The 15,868-nt window shown below is 64.3% G+C and overlaps 3 protein-coding genes across 7 annotated transcripts in view; all 3 read left to right on the forward strand.

Moving 5' to 3' along the window:
* Positions 1-5,507, forward strand: part of BSN (bassoon presynaptic cytomatrix protein) — a 55,631-nt gene extending 50,124 nt beyond the window's left edge. The window contains exons 6-12 of the mRNA XM_048957839.1: positions 673-2,764; positions 3,077-3,789; positions 4,073-4,166; positions 4,268-4,411; positions 4,609-4,661; positions 4,733-4,828; positions 4,970-5,507. Of these exons, the coding sequence (XP_048813796.1) occupies positions 673-2,764; positions 3,077-3,789; positions 4,073-4,166; positions 4,268-4,411; positions 4,609-4,649 (3,084 nt within the window). The 3' untranslated portion in view covers positions 4,650-4,661; positions 4,733-4,828; positions 4,970-5,507. The remainder of the gene's footprint in view (positions 1-672; positions 2,765-3,076; positions 3,790-4,072; positions 4,167-4,267; positions 4,412-4,608; positions 4,662-4,732; positions 4,829-4,969) is intronic.
* Positions 5,508-6,806: 1,299 nt separating this feature from the next.
* Positions 6,807-11,236, forward strand: LOC125698808 (acylamino-acid-releasing enzyme-like). Its single transcript, XM_048957613.1, has 22 exons — positions 6,807-6,919; positions 7,474-7,603; positions 7,671-7,797; positions 7,874-7,973; positions 8,048-8,123; positions 8,191-8,357; positions 8,429-8,566; positions 8,648-8,739; positions 8,809-8,849; positions 8,923-9,044; positions 9,150-9,210; positions 9,299-9,396; positions 9,473-9,524; positions 9,592-9,680; positions 9,753-9,891; positions 9,962-10,045; positions 10,126-10,206; positions 10,292-10,380; positions 10,478-10,668; positions 10,736-10,838; positions 10,911-11,017; positions 11,083-11,236. Exons 1-22 carry the CDS (start codon positions 6,908-6,910, stop codon positions 11,186-11,188), a joined length of 2,205 nt encoding a protein of 734 aa, XP_048813570.1. The 5' UTR covers positions 6,807-6,907; the 3' UTR covers positions 11,189-11,236.
* A 115-nt stretch (positions 11,237-11,351) lies between these two features.
* Positions 11,352-15,833, forward strand: LOC125698807 (acylamino-acid-releasing enzyme-like). Of its 5 annotated transcripts, none has more exons than XM_048957607.1 (21): positions 11,352-11,600; positions 11,666-11,789; positions 11,872-11,953; positions 12,030-12,105; positions 12,214-12,347; positions 12,523-12,660; positions 12,735-12,826; positions 12,910-12,950; positions 13,018-13,139; positions 13,256-13,325; positions 13,409-13,503; positions 13,571-13,622; positions 13,702-13,790; positions 13,889-14,015; positions 14,095-14,178; positions 14,248-14,328; positions 14,407-14,495; positions 14,950-15,140; positions 15,219-15,321; positions 15,393-15,499; positions 15,575-15,833. In XM_048957607.1, exons 1-21 carry the CDS (start codon positions 11,420-11,422, stop codon positions 15,702-15,704), a joined length of 2,208 nt encoding a protein of 735 aa, XP_048813564.1. In that variant the 5' UTR covers positions 11,352-11,419; the 3' UTR covers positions 15,705-15,833. The 5 variants fall into 5 exon arrangements, with proteins under 5 accessions (XP_048813564.1, XP_048813567.1, XP_048813565.1 ...); XM_048957610.1 differs by having other exon boundaries at positions 15,058-15,140; XM_048957608.1 differs by having other exon boundaries at positions 14,101-14,178.
* The last annotated feature ends 35 nt before the right edge of the window (positions 15,834-15,868 follow it).

A 15,868-nucleotide genomic window follows, 5' to 3' on the forward strand; every position in this document is an offset into this window, starting at 1 on the left:
GCAGCCTGCATGCATGGACACGTGGCCCTGCACCTCCGAGCAGGCAGCAGGCGGCTCCTCCAGGTCTGCAGGCACTCAGGGAGCCCTGGTGCTGCACAGCAGCACAGCATGACCATGGCAGGACCCTGGATATTCCCATCCCACAGCGGGTGCCCTCCCTCTCCTGCACAGCTCAGTTTTGGGGTGCAGCAGCTCACACTCCCATCCGCAAACAGCCTCATTTTGCAGGTGGGGAAACTGAGGCACGACCTGGCAAAACCCCTCCATACAAAGGGGAGAAGGGTAGACAGGTGATGGGTTGTCCAACATCCCCAAACACAACCTACATTTCGCAGGGTGCAGTGGGGGAACACAGCTCTGTGACAGCTTCCATCTCAGTGGGTCCCGTGCCATCGCCCCACTGCCAATTTTCCCAGCCCTGCTGGAGAGCATTGCAGGGGCTTGTGCAGCACTTAGCAGTGCTCCTCTGCTGGCATGCCAGCAGCCAGCCTGGCATTTGGCTTGCTGCCACTCGTGGTAATTATTCATAGAAAGTGCCCTGCCTGTTACTTCCATCCTATTTATTGTGCCTTTACATAAACGCTGCTTGCATGGGGCATGAGGGAACGTACGGGGCACTCAACCCTGGGGGGCTGGGGCCGCACTGCTGACGGCCTCCTCTTGCCTTTGCAGGTGAGCACACTGCAGTCGAGCCCACTGGCACGCAAGGTGAAGCGCACTCTGCCCAGCCCACCGCCCGAGGAGCCCCACGTGGCCCTGGGCAGCCCGGCCACCCAACAGCTCTACCTGGGCAGCTTGGCCCCCAAGGCCCCTGCCGCAGCACCGGTCACCAAGGCCAGCCTGTTGAAGGAGCTGGACCGTGACCTGAAGCTGGTGGAGCACGAGTCGACCAAGCTTCGCAAGAAGCAGGCGGAGCTGGACGAGGAGGAAAAGGAGATTGACGCCAAGCTGAAGTACCTGGAGCTGGGCATCACGCAGCGCAAGGAGTCGCTGCTGAAGGACCGAGGGACGCGGGACCACCCCTACTTGCGCGGCCTGGCTGACCGCCGCGACTACCTGTCCGACAGCGAGCTGCACAGCCTGCGCCTCGCCACCTATGACAGCGCCGGGCTGCGCCCCGCGCCTGCTGCCCAGTACCCCGACTTCACCGCCGCCTCCTATGCTGCATACCCCTATGCGGCCCCACCGGGGCTCCCCACCTTCCCTGCCACGCGCCCGCAACCGCCCCAATTCCCTGCTGCTAGCACCACGCAGGACGGCTTGCCACCTGCCCCACTGCCTGCCTTCGCCTCGCCCGCCGCCTTCCCGGCCCCTGGCACCGTGTACCCAGAGCTGAGTGCCCCCGACCAGCCAGGCTTCCGGCCCCAAAACCCCTACCAAGCCCAGGGCACCTTCCCCGGCACAGCCGGTGTGCCTGCAGCGCAGCCTGTGCTCTACCAGAGCCCGTCAGACGCACATCAGAAGCCACGGCAGACCTCGCTGGCCGAGCTGGAGCAGAAGATCCCCACCAACTACGAGGTCATAAGCGCGGCCACCAGCTCCTCTGCTGTCCCTGATGTCACCCTCGGTGCGGCGGCGGTGAGCAGCAGCTATGAGCAGTACAAGGCGCCCGAAGCCCGGCTGGCTGACAGAACCAGCGTCACGCAGGGCCCGTCAACCAGCTTCTCCTCTGAGTCCCTCTACACCAGCCTGGAGCAGAACATTCCCCGGAACTACGTGATGATTGAGGACATCAGCGAGCTCACCAAGGAGAGCCCAGTGGTGGATGGGCAGAAAGTGGAGCCAGCGGGCACGGGCGCCAACGGCCGGCACAGCAAAGAGAAGAGCGAGATGCTGGATGGCGAGGGGTCCAGCCGGCCGTGCTGCTACAGCAAGGCAGAGGATGAATCCGAGGAGGACATCTATGACCACCACGGCCCTGACCATCGTGGGAAGAACAGCTACCACCGGGAGAGCAACGGCAGGGTGTCGGGGAGCTCGGCGGGCTCCTACTACTACGGGGATAGCGAGTACCGGCACTCCTCACGGGCAGACAAGCACGGCTCTGGCACGGCGCTGCCAAAGCACTCATCCAAGAACCTGGCACCTGCCGTTGTCTCATCCAAGCGCAGCAAGCACAGGAAGCAGGGCATGGAGCAGAAGATCTCAAAGTTCTCCCCCATTGAAGAAGCCAAAGACGTGGAGTCAGACTTGGCCTCCTACGCAGTGACAACATCGGTCAGCAGCAGCAACGTGGCCTCCCGGGCCAAGAAGCTGCAGGATGAGATCACCTACGGGCTCAAGAAGAACGTATATGAGCAGCAGAAGTACTACGGCGTGTCCAGCCGGGACCTGGTGGATGAGGAGGAGCGGGTCTACTCCAGCAGTGGCAGAACCCGCTCCTCCGCCTACGGGCTGGAGAAGTCTTCCGGTCGTGACGCAAGTGGTCGCAGCAAGTCCTTCGAGCGGGAGGCTGCGGAACGCTCCCAGAAGGGCGGCTCCAAGCCCTCATCCCTCGGCATGAGCCAGAGCCGGGGCCGGGCTCCGGTCCGCACGCAGCCCTCTGAGGAGGAAAGCCCCATCAGCCCCCTGGGCAAGTCGGTGGGGGGGTCGCGCTCCGTGGTCCCTCCGCAGTCTGCGGGGGACCCCTGCTCCCAGTTCTGCTCCAGCCACTCGTTGCCTGATGTGCAAGAGCACATCAAAGACGTGCCAAGGAACCACTTGTACAAGCACGAGGAGGGCTACGGCATGGACGATTCCCATTGCGTTGTCTCGGACAGCGAAGGTAACGGCTACCCGTGGTGGTGAGCACCCAGAGCATGGCGCTTCCCCGGGGCATGCTCGTCCGCAGAGACACTCACGGCCTCAGTTTGCTTGACACGTGCCTTCCTCCCCCCTTTCCAGTCCTTGTCTGGGTGTTCGGTGTTGGCCGGCGGCGCTCGCGCGGTGCCCCGTCCCATCCCTGCCGGCGCGGGCTGTCCCCTGTGTGTGTGACGAGCTGCTTGCCTTCTCCTGCCTCATTGCATGGCTTCAGCCCGGGCTGCGTTCCCGCCTGAGGAGCGAGAGATTGACTGTCGTTTGTTTTTGGTTTCTGAAGCCTATCATTTGGGTCAGGAGGAGACAGACTGGTTTGATAAGCCCAGGGAAGCGCGGTCAGAGAGGGTAAGGCACTACGGCGGCCACTCTTCCTCGCAGAAGAGACCCCCGGCTAAGCACACCTACCACGACTACGACGAGCCACCGGACGAGGACCCGTGGCAGCACGATGACTATCCTCAGCACCGCGAGCACCGGCACCACGGCGACTACGGCCGCCACGCTGCCTCCTCCCGCCACGACGAGCAGCCGCGTCGCTCGGCCAAGCAGCACCAGCGGGAGTCCGGCCGCCACGAGCCCCGCGGCCACGCCACGCCGGCCGCCGCCAAGAAGGCACAGCAGCCAGAGCCCCGCGCCTCGGCACCGTATGGCCCCGGCGCCTCTGAGTACGCGCCGCCGTCCCGCCACCACGGCGCCGAGCCCCAGAAGGCGCCCAAGGCTCCGCAGCCGCACGGGACGCCCTCCCCGGCGCAGAAAGCAGAGCCCTCGGTCCCCGCGCAGCAGGCGGCGGGCAGGCAGCCGCAGGCGGGGCAGCCGGCGGCGCGGCAGCAGCCTGCGGCGCGGCAGGGCGCTCAGCAGGCGGGCGCTGCGCAGCCCAGGGCGCAGGGAGCCGCCGCGGCCCGGCCGGCACAGCAGCAGCCGGGGACGGGCCAGCCCGCGGGGAAGGCGGCGGCTACGCTGCACGCACAGCCGGGAGGACACCCAGCGCCGCAGGTGAGCCCGCATCTGCTGCGTCTGCTTGCTGTGGCTGGGGAAGGGCTGGGGACCGGGGCATGTGCCGCGCCAGGTGCCCGTGGGAAGGGCCATCCCTGTGCCCCTGACTCTTGGGGTGTGGAGTCTTGCTCCCACTGTACTTCGGGGTCGTTCCTGTGAAGCAAAGTGCAGACACTGCCACAGCGAGCCCCGTGCCACCTCCCACCCAGGGGGCCGGTGCCGAAGGATGCTCTGCCATCCCCTCCAGGAGGGCAAGAGCTGACAGGCATCTTCTGCCTTGCAGCTGAAATCAGAGCAGACGGACACGGCCAAACCCGCAGCAAAAGTGCCGCAGCAGCCTGGGAGAGCGCCTGCAGCTCAGCCCCCCGGAGCAGCAGGTCAGTGCATGATAGTCAGCAACCAGAACTCCGGTGCTGGCTGCCTGAGGGTCATCCCGTGGGACCCACCTTTGCTGACTTCCACCTTGTTTGTCCCCCAGCAGACAGCAAGACTGGTCCGAGGGTGGCCGGGACACGTGGCCCCACCGGCCCAGCCATGGGGCAGCCTGGGGCGGAGGGAGAAAGCGTCTTCTCCAAAATCCTGCCGGGAGGGGCAGCTGAGCAAGCAGGCAAACTGACTGAAGGTGAGGGCTGCCTCCACGTCCCTGCGGTGAGATGGAGTTGGGTGGCACAGGGGTGGCTGGAAGCCTCTGCCAGGATGCACTGCTCCCACAGCCAGGGATGTGTAAGCGTTAAAGTCTGATGGCTTTGACCTGGGGACCGTGGGCACAGGGGTGCAGTGGGATGTGGCCGTCCTCATGCCTCTCCCGCTTCCCCACAGCGGTGTCGGCTTTCGGCAAGAAATTCACTTCGTTCTGGTGAGAATGGCGAAAGGTGAGTGCACGGTGCCGGTGCCGCAGCCCAGTGCCCCCTGCCCGCCGTGCCCTGATGCCCTCCTGCCGCAGGAGCTGGGGAAGCGAGTGAAGATCGAGTCGTTGCAGCGGAAAAACCTATGAAGAAGCCGGGGACCTCAGCACACAGCGCTGACTCTGGGTATAACGGTGAGCGGCCCCTCGGCAGCTGCGCCGAGCTCCGTGCTGGCAGCCGGCGCACCGCGGGGCCGGCCGTGTGGCCAGATAGCGGTGTCCCCTCACCGCGGGGATGTGGCCGTGTGGGCTGACCTCTTCTCTGTCTCTTGCCAGCTTTTGAAAGCGGGGTGACCCCTGGGTGCTGGACCTCCCGTGGCAGATGGCGGCGAGCAGCTCTGGCGTGGTGCAGCGTAGGGGGCCCCGCGTGCCGAGGGGCTGCACCCGGACCCTCGGCCCTTTCTCAAGATTATACACAGAGTTGCTCCCTCCGAACCCCAGCTCTGGTGTCTTCATAGGTTTTTCCCCTCCGTGTGAGCCGAGGGCTGCTCCCCATTCCCTCCGCCCCACCAGCTCCTCGGTCCCCTGCACTGCCGCCCGCTCCCCCCGTGGAGCTGGCACGCCCCGTTAGGACCTAACACTGTTTCACTACCGAAATACGAGGCCATAGGACTCTGCCGGGCGGCGCGGACGTGGGCTGGCCTTTGCCGACGCGGCCCTGCCGGGCTCTGCCCCGAAGCCATGGGAAGCATCCGAAGGGCCGCGCTCACCCTCGCCACGCAGCCGGCGCGCCCCACCACCGGGCACCCCTTTTCTTTCAAGAACAGCCTTAATCATCCCACTTTGAGTTCTTGTATACCTCATCCGCACCGGGAGGGGCAGGGGGAGTCTGCAGGGGGGGAGGGGAGGGGCTGGATCTTTTCTTTTTCTTTTCCTCTTTCTTTTTTTTTCTTTGGGCTCATTTTGTTGTTTTATTTGTTTGTTCTTTGTTTTGTTTTTTTTTTTTTAATTTATTTCACTTTCGACCAAATCCTCTTCCCCCTTTTGCTTTGTGCGATGAGTTAGCACATGGGCTGTCGTCTGTAGAAGCAATAGAGTGCAGGAGGCCACAAAAGAGCACAATCCATGGAACAAGACCAGGAGAGCTTCGCCTCTGCCGATATCCTTCCTCTTACTGTGCAATCCAAGTCCTTCTGAAGCCATTCCGCGTGGGCACGCTCGGACCGGCGGGGCTCCCCCCAGCACTGGGAGATGCACCCAGCCCTCGCCCACCCTGGTGCCCCGCCGGCGCCCGTCCCATGTTCTATGCAACGAAATAACACGACTCCAGAACGAGACCCGTTCATAGCTGATAATCCGACGTCGCGTGCAAGGGTGTCATTGCAAACCGGGTAACTCCTCTCTCGACCACCTGTGCGTATGAAGTTCCAATTCGTGGCATGTTTGACCCACGGAGGGCCACTTTGCCAAAGGGCAGCCATAGCGCCCGTGACCGTCTGTCCTGTCGTAGAGCATGGCTTGCTACTTCTCTGCACGGTCTCACCGCGTTTCAGTGCTTGCTGTTTTTTGCCTGGACTCCTGTTTTTTTTTTTGGGTTTTTTTTTTGTTTTTTTTACCCCCCCCCCCCTTTTTTTTTTTTTGTTTGTTTTTCTCCTCTCTCTCTCCTCCATCGGTTCATCTCCATACCGACCGCGATGCGTGCACCGGGGTTACGGGCTGGGCTCCCCGTGCCCGCCGCTGCCGGCTGTGCCCCTGCCGCCCCTCGCGCTGTAAATAGGTGCCGGGGTGCGGCTGCACGCGGGGCCCCGCTGCGCCCCAGGAGAAGTTTACAGCGGTAAGTGCAATGCCGGCGCCCTCCCTCTGACCATTGTGACGGTGTGCGTGTCTGCTGTGCTCCGTGAGACCCGTAGTAACCCCCCGTGCCGCGCTGTGTCGTGACTCCGTACAGAAGCTGCCCCCACCCAGGTATTTCTGTGGGAACAAAATAAAAGGACTTGATATAAACCACACACCGCCTCCGCCTCGTGCCTTCGTGCATCCCGGGGATGGCCGGGAGCAGCGCTCCGATCGCGGCAGCGCTCCCAATCCGGTCCGTGTTTCGGGTCCCGTCCGGAGGTATCGCGGCAGTGGTTCCGGCCGCATCCGCGAGGGGGCGCCGTAGCGCGGCCGAGGCCAAAGTGCCGCAGCCAATGGGAGGCGGCCCCGCCCCGCCTCGTCCCGCCCACCGTCCCGGATGTGCCGGAGCTCGGCGGTGCGTCCGCTCGGCGCAGCGACATGGAGCCGCTGGTGAGGGGCTGAGAGGGGACGGGTTGGGGGCTTGGGGGGGCGGTGACGTCACTGCCCCGGGACCCCCGCCCTCCATCACCTTCCCCCCGACCGGTGCTTCCCCCGTACCCCGAATTCTGCCCTTCCCCGGGTGTCCCCGTACCCCATAGCCGCCGCCGCGGGACCTTCCTGTCCTCCTGACGCCTGGGACCCCTACCCCCCCCCATGCCCTGGTACCACTCAGCAGCCTCCCCGTCCCCTGGTACCCCAATCACAGCCCCCCCCGTGCCCTGGTACCCCAATCACAGCCCCCCCCGTGCCCTGGTACCCCAATCACAGCCCCCCCCGTCCCCTGGTACCCCAATCACAGCCCCCCCCGTGCCCTGGTACCCCAATCACAGCCCCCCCCGTGCCCTGGTACCCCATTCACAGCCCCCTCGTGCACCAGTTCCCTTCATAGAACCCCCCCAGCCCTCATAATTCCTCCGTGTCCCCTTATTCCTTGCTAAGAGCTGAGTGCCCCCATAGAAGCCTCTCCCGACCTGCCCTTTGCCCCCCTCCTCGTTCTCCCGCAGGTGCTGCCCAGCGCTGAGGAGGCTGCAGCGCTGTACCAGGAGCTGAGCCAGAACCCTGGCATCAGCACCGCCTGCCTGGGTCCCGATGTCACCACGCAGTACGGGGGCAAGTACTGCAGCCTGTACACCGGTATGGCGTGGGCCCTGGGCGAGGGGGGCAGAGGGGTCTTCGCTTCTCCTCACCCTCATCCCCGCAGAGTGGTCGCAGCGGGACCTGGTACAGGCCAAGAGCATCAAGTTCTGCCGGCAGTACCTGCTCTTCCACGACGGGGCCTCCATCGTCTATGCAGGGCCTGGCGGTGCCTGCTGTGAGATCAATAATGAGTGCGTCCTTGTGTCCCTACCTCCCCACATCCCCACGTCCCTGGCAGCACGGAGCTGATGAACAGCCTTCCCACAGGTTGCTGAGCTGCGAGTCCCCCAGCGGTGCATTGAAGGCTGTCCTGCTCAAAGTTGCCGGCAAGGAGAAGGAGAAGGAGAAAGAGAAGCAGTTCCTGGAGGTGAGTGAGGGGCCAGAGGGTTACAGAAAGGAAGGGACTGGCAACTTGGGCTCCTCCTGCCCCTCTGCTCCCAGGTGTGGTATCAGAACCGTAAGGTGAAAAGCATCGACCTGACGGCGTTGGATAAGCATGGCAGCGTCTATGATGACGGTGAGGGATGGGATGGCCCTGGGGGATGCTGGGGACAGGACAGTTTGTGCCAGATCTCTCCCCACAGACCAGTTTGGCTGCCTGGTCTGGTCGCACTCAGAGACCCACCTGCTGTATGTGGCGGAGAAGAAGCGTCCCAAGGCTGAGTCCTTCTTCCAGACCAAAGCACCCGAGCTGGATGGCTCTGCTGATGAGGAGCTGGAGTGCCCCAAGAAGACAGATGCACCCATCAAGGTGGGTCCCCACCACCCCCAGGGGTGATGTCCCTCCACCCCAGAGCTGGCACTAACGGGACTGTGCTACAGGGAGAGCAGTTTGTGTACTATGAGAACTGGGGGGAGACACTGAGCACCCGCAGCGTCCCTGTGCTCTGCGTGCTGGACATCGAGGGCAGCAGCATCTCAGTGCTGGAGGGCGTCCCCAAACACGTGTCCCCTGGACAGGTCAGGATGGGGAAAGGGGACACGGGAGGTGGTGGACATTGGGAGACTTTGTTACTGAGCCACACGGTCCACTGCTCACAGGCCTTCTGGTCCCCAGATGACACTGGGGTGGTGTTTGTGGGCTGGTGGCATGAGCCCTTCCGCCTGGGGCTGCGGCACTGCACCAACCGCCGGTGAGTCCCCCTGGTCCCCACCACCCTGAGGACCCCAGCCCTGTGGTGACAGCTCCTCTCTCCCGGCAGCTCAGCGCTTTTCTACGTGGACCTGACCGGAGGGAAATGCGGTGAGCAGCTCACCTTCACACCTGCAGTGCTGAGCGCCGTGCAGCCCCTCACCACCCGCTTGTGACCTTGCAGAGCTGCTCTCTGAGGACACTGGGGCCCTGTGGTCCCCACGGCTCAGCCCTGACTGCTGCCACATCGCCTACCTAGAAAACAGGGTGCTGGGCCCCCACCAGCAGTGCAGCCGCCTCCGCATGGTGAGCGGCTCTGCTCCCCCACCTGGGGGGGCTGGTGCTGTACCCCTACCTTAGTGAGCTGCCTGAGTGCACCTGACACAGCCTCCCACCCCACGTCTCCCACAGTACAATTGGCGTACCAAGCAGACCTGCACTGTGCTGGAGGCTGTGCCGCGGCAAGTGTGGGGTGAGTGTAGCCCTGTGGGGCAGGTTTTGAGTCATGGGGCAGGTCTTGGGGCAAGGTGAGGTGTTGAGCACCGATACTTTCATTACAGGTGCCTTCCCTGGGATCTACTGCACCGCTCTGCCAAGGCTGTGCTGGGCAGCCGACAGCCGTCGGCTCGTACTGGACACGTCCCAGCGCAGTCAGCAGGTAAGGACTGCAGGGCCTGGGGGCACACAGAGCAGTTGTTCTGGTGCTGAGCTGGACTCTGCCCTTCTGTCCTCAGGATGTGTTTGTGGTGGACACGCAAACAGGCAGCACAACCTCGCTGACAGCTGGTGAGTGCCACGGTGCCAGGGTTGGGACAGGTTGGCCTGCAGCTCTGACCCTCTCTGTCCTCCCCAGATGCACCCCAAGGGAGCTGGTCTGTCCTCACCATTGACCGGGATCTCTTGGTGGCCCAGTTCTCCACCCCAAGCTGCCCCGCGACGTTGGTATGGTGACATCCCTGTCCCCAGTGCCCCCCTGCCCTCTGGGTGCTGGTGCTGACACTTCTCTCTATGCAGCAAGTGGCTGTCCTGCCTGGTATGGGCCAGGAGGCACAGATAAAGTGGATATGCCTGCAAAATGCATCCCCAGTGCCTGGCATCAATTGGGGCATCCGCACCCTGAAACCCCCACCAGATCAGGAAAACCCCCAGTATGGTGAGTGCTGGGGGCAGCGCTGCTGTCGCTCATCCCCACGGAGCCCTGATTGCTTATGCCCTCCCCACAGAGGGGCTGGACTTTGATGCCATCCTGCTGCGCCCAAGTGAGGGTCCCACTGTCCAGAAGCCCCCTTTGGTTGTGATGCCCCACGGTGAGAGCTCGCCCCCCCCTCCCACTGCCCAGCGCCAGCCCCGGCCCTGCAGTGTCACTCCCACTACCTCTGCCCCACAGGGGGACCCCACACTGTTTTCTCTGCTGGGTGGATGCTGTACCCAGCCACGCTGTGCCGCCTGGGCTTTGCTGTGCTTCTGGGTGAGTGTTGGGGCAGATGGGGCGCAACACCTTCACAGTTCCCCTGGGGTTCTGCAGCAGGAGGCTCTGACACCTTCTCTCCCAGTGAATTATCGTGGCTCACTGGGCTTCGGCCAGGACAGCGTGAACTCCCTGCCAGGCAATGTGGGCTCACAGGATGTGCGGGATGTGCAGGTAGGATGCGTGTGCCCTATCGTCCTGTGGGTGTCCTGGGTTGGAAACCTGGGCACAGTCACGTCCCCACTTCAACAACTGTCCCTGGTGCTTACAGTTCTGTGTGGAGCAAGTGCTGCAGGAGGAGCAGCTGGATGCCAGCCGAGTGGCCCTGGTGGGTGGCTCACATGGGGGCTTCCTGTCATGCCACCTCATCGGGCAGTTCCCCGATACCTACCGTGCCTGCGTGGTCCGCAACCCCGTGGTGAACATCGCCTCCTTGCTCACCGTCACTGACATTCCTGACTGGTGAGTGCTGCAGCCCCCCGCTTCCCTCAGCCCTGGCACCGCATGTCCCCCTGCCTCTCACCCGCAGGTGCCTGACGGAGATGGGAGTACCCTACGTGCCCAATAACCTCCCAGACTCAGCCCACTTGACAGTGATGCTGCAGAAGTCACCCATGTCCTACATCAATCAGGTACATCCCTGTCCCGTCCCATCCCCTGTACCGGCCTGCAGCACTGCAGCTGAGTCTGTGCCCTTCCTGCAGGTCCGCACGCCTGTACTGCTGATGCTGGGGGAGGACGACAAGCGCGTTCCCCCCGTGCAGGGGCTGGAGTATTACCGTGCCTTGAAGGCCCGTGGCGTGCCCACACGGTGAGTGGGATGCAGGCACTGGGATGTGGGCTGTGGGCGCAGCGCTGAGCCCTCTCTCCCTGCAGGTTGCTCTGGTACCCCAAGAACAACCACGCGCTGGCCGGCGTCGAGGCCGAAGCCGACAGCTTCATGAACATCGTGCTGTGGCTGCTCCAGCACCTGCAGGGCTGAGAGCCCCCGGCACCATCACCCCCCAATAAATGTTGTTGAGCACTTGGACTCTCTGCGGTGGTTCTGTGGTTGGCCTCCGCTGCCCCTGGGGCTCGTGACCGCAGGCGGAGGTTGGGCACAGCTTGCTGCCAGCTCCCAGCACCCTTCCTGGCTCTGGCCCCGGCGGGCTGCTCGCGCACCCTGGCACCCTGCCCACGCTGAGCCACGGCCGGCTGAGCACGGAGCAGCCCCATGGCCTCGGGGACGCAGCGGGGCGCGGGGAGCTGGGGGCAACCGGCTGAGGGGCAGCGGAGCAGCCCTGGTGCCTGCTACAGGGAGCTGAGCCGCTTCCCTGCCGTCAGCTGTGCCGCGCTGGGGGCCACCGCGGGGGGACGGGGACAGGGACAGGGACAGGCCTTCCTGCTGCACACCGGTGAGTCAGGCCCCGCGGCCCCGCTGCGCTGTGCCCGGGCTGGTGCTGACATCCCCGTCCTGCAGAGTGCCGGCAGCCCGACCTGCCCCGCCGGCGGCTCCTGCGCTTCAGCCGCCACTACAGCGTTCAGCGCACGGAGCGCGGCCTCGCCATCAGCCAGGCTGCGCTCAGCACGGAGATCCACAACCGGTACGGCTCGTGGCCAGCCTGTGCGACGGGGCGGCGCGGGGCGTTCTGTTCTGTACCCTCCACGGCTCCCTGCCGCTTGCAGGCTGCTCGGCCAGGATTCACCCTCGGGGCAGCGCCGCGCCGTGCTTGTCCGCAGCCCACCGCAGGGCCACGAGCTGCTGGAGGTAATGCGGTGCCGGGGGCGCGCCGGGGAGCCGGGTGCAATGGGCACGGTGCAACCGGTGAACCTGCTTCACCCAGGTGTGGGATGGCAGCGGGCGCAGCCACTGCGTGGATCTGACAGCGCTGGGGAAGCACGGGGCGGTCTACACAGAGGGTAAGGACCCCTCCCCAAATCCTCCTCTGCACGGCTGAGGGTGGCAAAGCCGCGGTGCCCAGCTGCCACTGCACCGTGGAGCGCTTTGGCAGCCTGTGCCTGCGGCAGGGCCATTTGCCTGCCTGGCCTGGTCCCATTTGGAGACGCAGCTGCTCTATGTGGCTGAGAGGAGCCAGCCAGGGCATGTGCCAGGGGCAGCCGGGCCAGCAGAGGATGAGGATGAGGAGGTGGGTGGTGAGTATGTGAGTATACACTGCACATAGTGAGCGTGCCGTGCACCCCGTGAGCATGCCATGTGTCCTGTGAGCATGCCCCACAAATGGTGAGCGTGCCTTGATTCCTGTGAGTGTGCCAGATGGGCAGTGAGTGTGCCATGTGCACACTGAGCGTGCCATGCTCCCTGTGAGCATGCTGCAGGGTGAGCAGTTCGTGTACCACGAGGGCTGGGGAGAGAAGCTGAGCACTTGCAGTGCCCCTGTGCTCTGCATACTGGATATCAGGACCAGCAGTGTCTCAGTGCTGGAAAGTGTCCCTGAGCACGTGTCCCCTGGCCAGGTCAGTACTGGGAGGTAGGTGGGGCAGCTGTGGGATCAGGCTGAGGCCCAGACCTGAGCCTGGCTGTCCTACAGGCATTGTGGTCCCCAGGTGACACTGGTGTGGTGTTTGTGGGCTGGTGGCACGAGCCCTTCCGCCTGGGGCTGAGTGCTTGCTCCAACAGGAGGTGAGCCCCAGTGCCTTCCATGCCTACTCACTGCCTGCATGGCACAGGCATGGAGCTCTGACCCAAGCGTTCCTCCTCCCCAGGTCGGGTGTTTTCCACCTGGAGCTGGCCAGCGGGCATTGCAGTGAGCACTGGGACACAGAGCACCGTGGGCTCCTTGCTGTCCCCAGGCACTGACCCACTGCCCGCAGAGCTGCTGTCTGCCCCTAACCGTGCCTCCTTCTCACCCCGGCTGAGCCCGGATGGTCAGCGCCTGCTCTACTTGGAAGGGGCCGTGGGAGGGCCCCACCGGCAGTGTCTGCAGCTGCGCCTGGTGAGCAGGATCCTGCACGCTGGGCCACCTGTCCCACACTGGGCAGGTCCCCAAAGTCTGTTTTGGTCTCCGAATCCCCGTGCCTCAGTTTCCCCTTTGGGCTCGGCTCCCCCCAGCTCACCTGGCAGACGCGGCAGACGGTGACGGTGCTCGACGTGGTGCAAGAGCCCACGGGCAGTGAGAGCTGTAAGGCTGGGTGCTGCTGGGGGATCGGACCATCACACCGAGTGCCACCACCCCAACTCCTCAACGCTCCCTCCCACTCACAGCCTTCACTGGAATCTACACCGATGCGCTGCCGCTGCAGTGCTGGGCAGCTGACAGCCGGCGGGCGCTGCTGTGCACCCCACAGCGGAGCCGCACGGTGAGCTGGGGCATGGGGACAGGGCACAGCCATGGCACAGCCCCCGTGTGACGCTGTCCCCACACAGGACTTGCTGCTGGTGGACACAGAAACTTCCACCATCACCAACCTCACTGCTGGTACGTGGCACCCGGCTGCTCGCGTCACTTTGGTGAGCAGGATGAGCAGTGGGAACTGTGAGCGTGCCACTGTCCCCAGGGTCACCAGAGGGGTGCTGGGAGCTGCTGACCATCCAGTGGGACCTGCTGGTGGCCACCTGCTCAGCCCCACACTGCCCACCCAGCCTGGTGAGCAGAGCACCATGCAGTACTGGCACCATGCGAGGTGCTGGTGATACCCCACTATGGAATAGGAGTACCTGATGCCACCTGCTGCCTGTCCCCAGGTGATGGCAGAGCTGCCACCATTGGGCCAGGAGCTGCCCCTGCATTGGGTTCCAGTGGAGGACACCCCACCAGTTCCTGGCATCACCTGGAAAACGCTGACAGTCCAGCAAAACTCTGCTCCACACAGTGAGTATGTGGGGGCCCAGCAGTGCTTGAGTGCACAGGGTTGTCTGTGGCACTGGGTGCTGAGTGGGGCCCCTCCAAGGTGCAGGTCCCCAGACCTTCGAGGCCCTGCTGCTGAGCCCAACAGGCGGCACCACTCCGCACCCCCTCGTTGTGTGTCCCCACGGTGAGTGAGGGCCAGGGGGACATCCTGATGGTGCTGGTGGCACTCAGGTAACATCCCCGCTATGCCCAGGCGGCCCTCACGCCGTCTTCGATGCCCGCTGGCGCCCAAGCATGGCTGCGCTGTGTCAGCTGGGCTTCGCCGTGCTGCTGGGTGAGTGATGGGGACTTCAGTGCTGCATGTCCCCTGTGCCACACCGGGATGTGGCCTCCACCATCCCCATCTCTGCAGTGAATTACCGTGGCTCACTGGGCTTTGGGCAGGCAAGCATTGAGTGCCTGCAGTCCCGTGTGGGTGAGCAGGATGTGGCTGACACACAGGTGAGGAGCAGCAAACAGGTGCTGATGGTGGGGGTGCTGATGGTGGGGGTGCTGATGGTGGGGTGCTGATGGTGGGGTGCTGATGGTGGGGTGCTGATGGTGGGGTGCTGACGGTGGGGGTGCTGACGGTGGGGGTGCTGATGGTGGGGGTGCTGATGGTGGGGGTGCTGATGGTGGGGTGCTGATGGTGGGGTGCTGACGGTGGGGGTGCTGATGGTGGGGGTGCTGATGGTGGGGTGCTGATGGTGGGGTGCTGACGGTGGGGGTGCTGATGGTGGGGTGCTGATGGTGGGGGTGCTGATGGTGGGGTGCTGATGGTGGGGGTGCTGACGGTGGGGGTGCTGGTGGTGGGGGTGCTGACGGTGGGGTGCTGATGGTGGGGTGCTGACGGTGGGGTGCTGACGGTGGGGTGCTGATGGTGGGGGTGCTGATGGTGGGGAGCCCATGCCCACAGCTGGCAGTGGAGCAGGCGCTGCGCTATGAGCCCCTCGACCCGCACCGCGTGGCACTGCTAGCCGGCTCCCACGGAGCCTTCATTGCCCTCCACCTCCTCACCCGTCAGCCTGAGCGCTACCGGGCGTGCGCCCTGCGCAACCCTGTCTCCAACCTTCCTGCATTGCTGGGCACATCTGACATCCCCGATTGGTGAGAGCCACCCATCCCACCCCGTGCCATCCCGCACCACGCTGTGCCGTGTCACCCACCACTGCCTCCCTCCTGCAGGCGCTACGCATCCCTGGGGCTGCCCTACTCCTTCCAGCGGGTGCCCCGTGTGGAGGACCTGGTTGTCATGCTGCAGCGCTCACCCATCATCCAGGCAGCCCAGGTATGGTGCGGTGGGATGGGTGCAGGGGTGCAGGGGCAGGAACCAGGTGCTCACCACCATCTGTGTCACAGGTGCGGGCACCAGTGCTGCTATGTGTGGGTGCCCGGGACCGGCGTGTCAGCCCCACGCAGGCGCTGGAGCTGTACCGAGTGCTGCGGGCCTGCGGGGTGCCAACCCGGTGAGTGCAGCGTGGAGCTGGGGTTAAGTGGGCATGGAACCCTGCAGCGCTGGCTAAGCATCTCCTGCCCTGCAGGCTGTTGTGGTACCCTGAGGGTGGCCATGCACTGACCGGCGTGGAGACAGAAGCCGATGTTTTTGGGAACTGCGCCCGCTGGCTCCTCCAGCACTTGGGGCAGCTCCCAGTGGAACAGCACAGCCCCTAAAGCTCATGGTAGCCCCACAGCTGTGCTGGCCTCCAGGTGACCACGGGTCCTGGAGATGGTCAGAACTGATTGAGCACAGCAAAGGTGCAGGATAGGGATGGGGATTTGGGTTCGGCTCTAAATAAACGTGTGATGCCCTATGCAGTGCTGTCCCCCGTATCTTG

Source organism: Lagopus muta, chromosome 11 (genome assembly GCF_023343835.1).
Source record: "Lagopus muta isolate bLagMut1 chromosome 11, bLagMut1 primary, whole genome shotgun sequence".
Classification (NCBI taxonomy): Eukaryota; Metazoa; Chordata; class Aves; order Galliformes; family Phasianidae; genus Lagopus; species Lagopus muta.